The 989-nt window shown below is 51.6% G+C and overlaps 1 protein-coding gene across 1 annotated transcript; it reads left to right on the top strand.

Annotated features, from left to right (window-relative positions):
- Nucleotides 1–500: 500 nt before the first annotated feature.
- On the top strand, nucleotides 501–979 carry GNI_065050 (hypothetical protein; the record flags this gene model as incomplete). Its single annotated transcript, XM_011131814.1, has 2 exons — nucleotides 501–832; nucleotides 898–979. The coding sequence occupies 2 exons, from the start codon at nucleotides 501–503 to the stop codon at nucleotides 977–979; spliced, it is 414 nt and encodes a 137-aa protein (XP_011130116.1).
- Between the last annotated feature and the right edge of the window lie 10 nt (nucleotides 980–989).

Genomic DNA, 989 nt, shown 5'->3' with positions numbered 1-989 from the left:
AAGTCGGAGCGAGAGCTGGATAAGATTATCGATGACGTCGCTTTGAGAATAGATGCAGAACGACCAAGCGTGGGTTTACTAGTAGAAGTGGTGAGTGGGATTGCGTCCCCTGTGTGGCGTGAACACATCAGGAAGGTCAGGCGAGGTAACCCGGATGACTTAGAAGGGCTTGTTGACAGACTGGTCGCGCGAAACAAGAGTTTTGATCGACTACGGGATGTTTGGGCAGTGAGTGGAGAGTTGGGGAGGTTACAGTGGCCGAATGACCCGTATACCTTGTATGAAGAGCTGGATGGCCTTTTGCAGAGTATTCGAAGAATGTGCAGGCGCGCGGGTTGGCATTGCTTCACGGACTAGAGGGCTGCAGTGGATGATAACGAAGAGCAAGAAAGTGACCTCGGGGGTGGGACGGATGGGATCGAAGTTTCGAGCACCAGGGCGATAAGTCAGTTGAATGCTACAGATGTCATAAGAAGGGCCACAGGGCGAACGTGTGTCCGATGAAGGATCTGGAGTGCAGCAACTGTCACAAGCGAGGTCATGAGGAAAAGAACTGTCGAGTTCGTCTGTTCGACAGCAAGTACGGTAGTGTGGGCTTAGAGATATACGAAAGAGGCAATCAGCTGATTATCAGTACGCCGACGTTGAACTCTAGGAAGGCCCTCTACGATGCGTGCTTAGAGGCGGCAACGAAGATCAACCAGTTAGAAGAGAAAAAGCGCACAGTTGAGAAAGAGCGCCGGGATAAGAAGAAGTCGAGTGCTCGACCCGACGCGCTGATGGAAGACGGAGAGTTGGAAGAAACTACCCAGGTCGCCAAGTTTGCAGACACGTTAGGAGCTGCGAGAGTCACTAAGGGAGTAATGTTGAACGAGGTAGTGGTAGAAGCACTTTTAGATACGGGTGCAACTACGTCTATCGTGAGTATGGACCTCGCACGTCAGTTAGGCCTAGAAGAGGCTGGTGCTTGTGCCATTAGAGGCTTGTTT

Source organism: Gregarina niphandrodes, assembly GCF_000223845.1.
Source record: "Gregarina niphandrodes unplaced genomic scaffold scaffold00010, whole genome shotgun sequence".
Taxonomy (NCBI): Eukaryota; Apicomplexa; class Conoidasida; order Eugregarinorida; family Gregarinidae; genus Gregarina; species Gregarina niphandrodes.
This window is presented reverse-complemented; position numbering and strand designations above follow the sequence as displayed.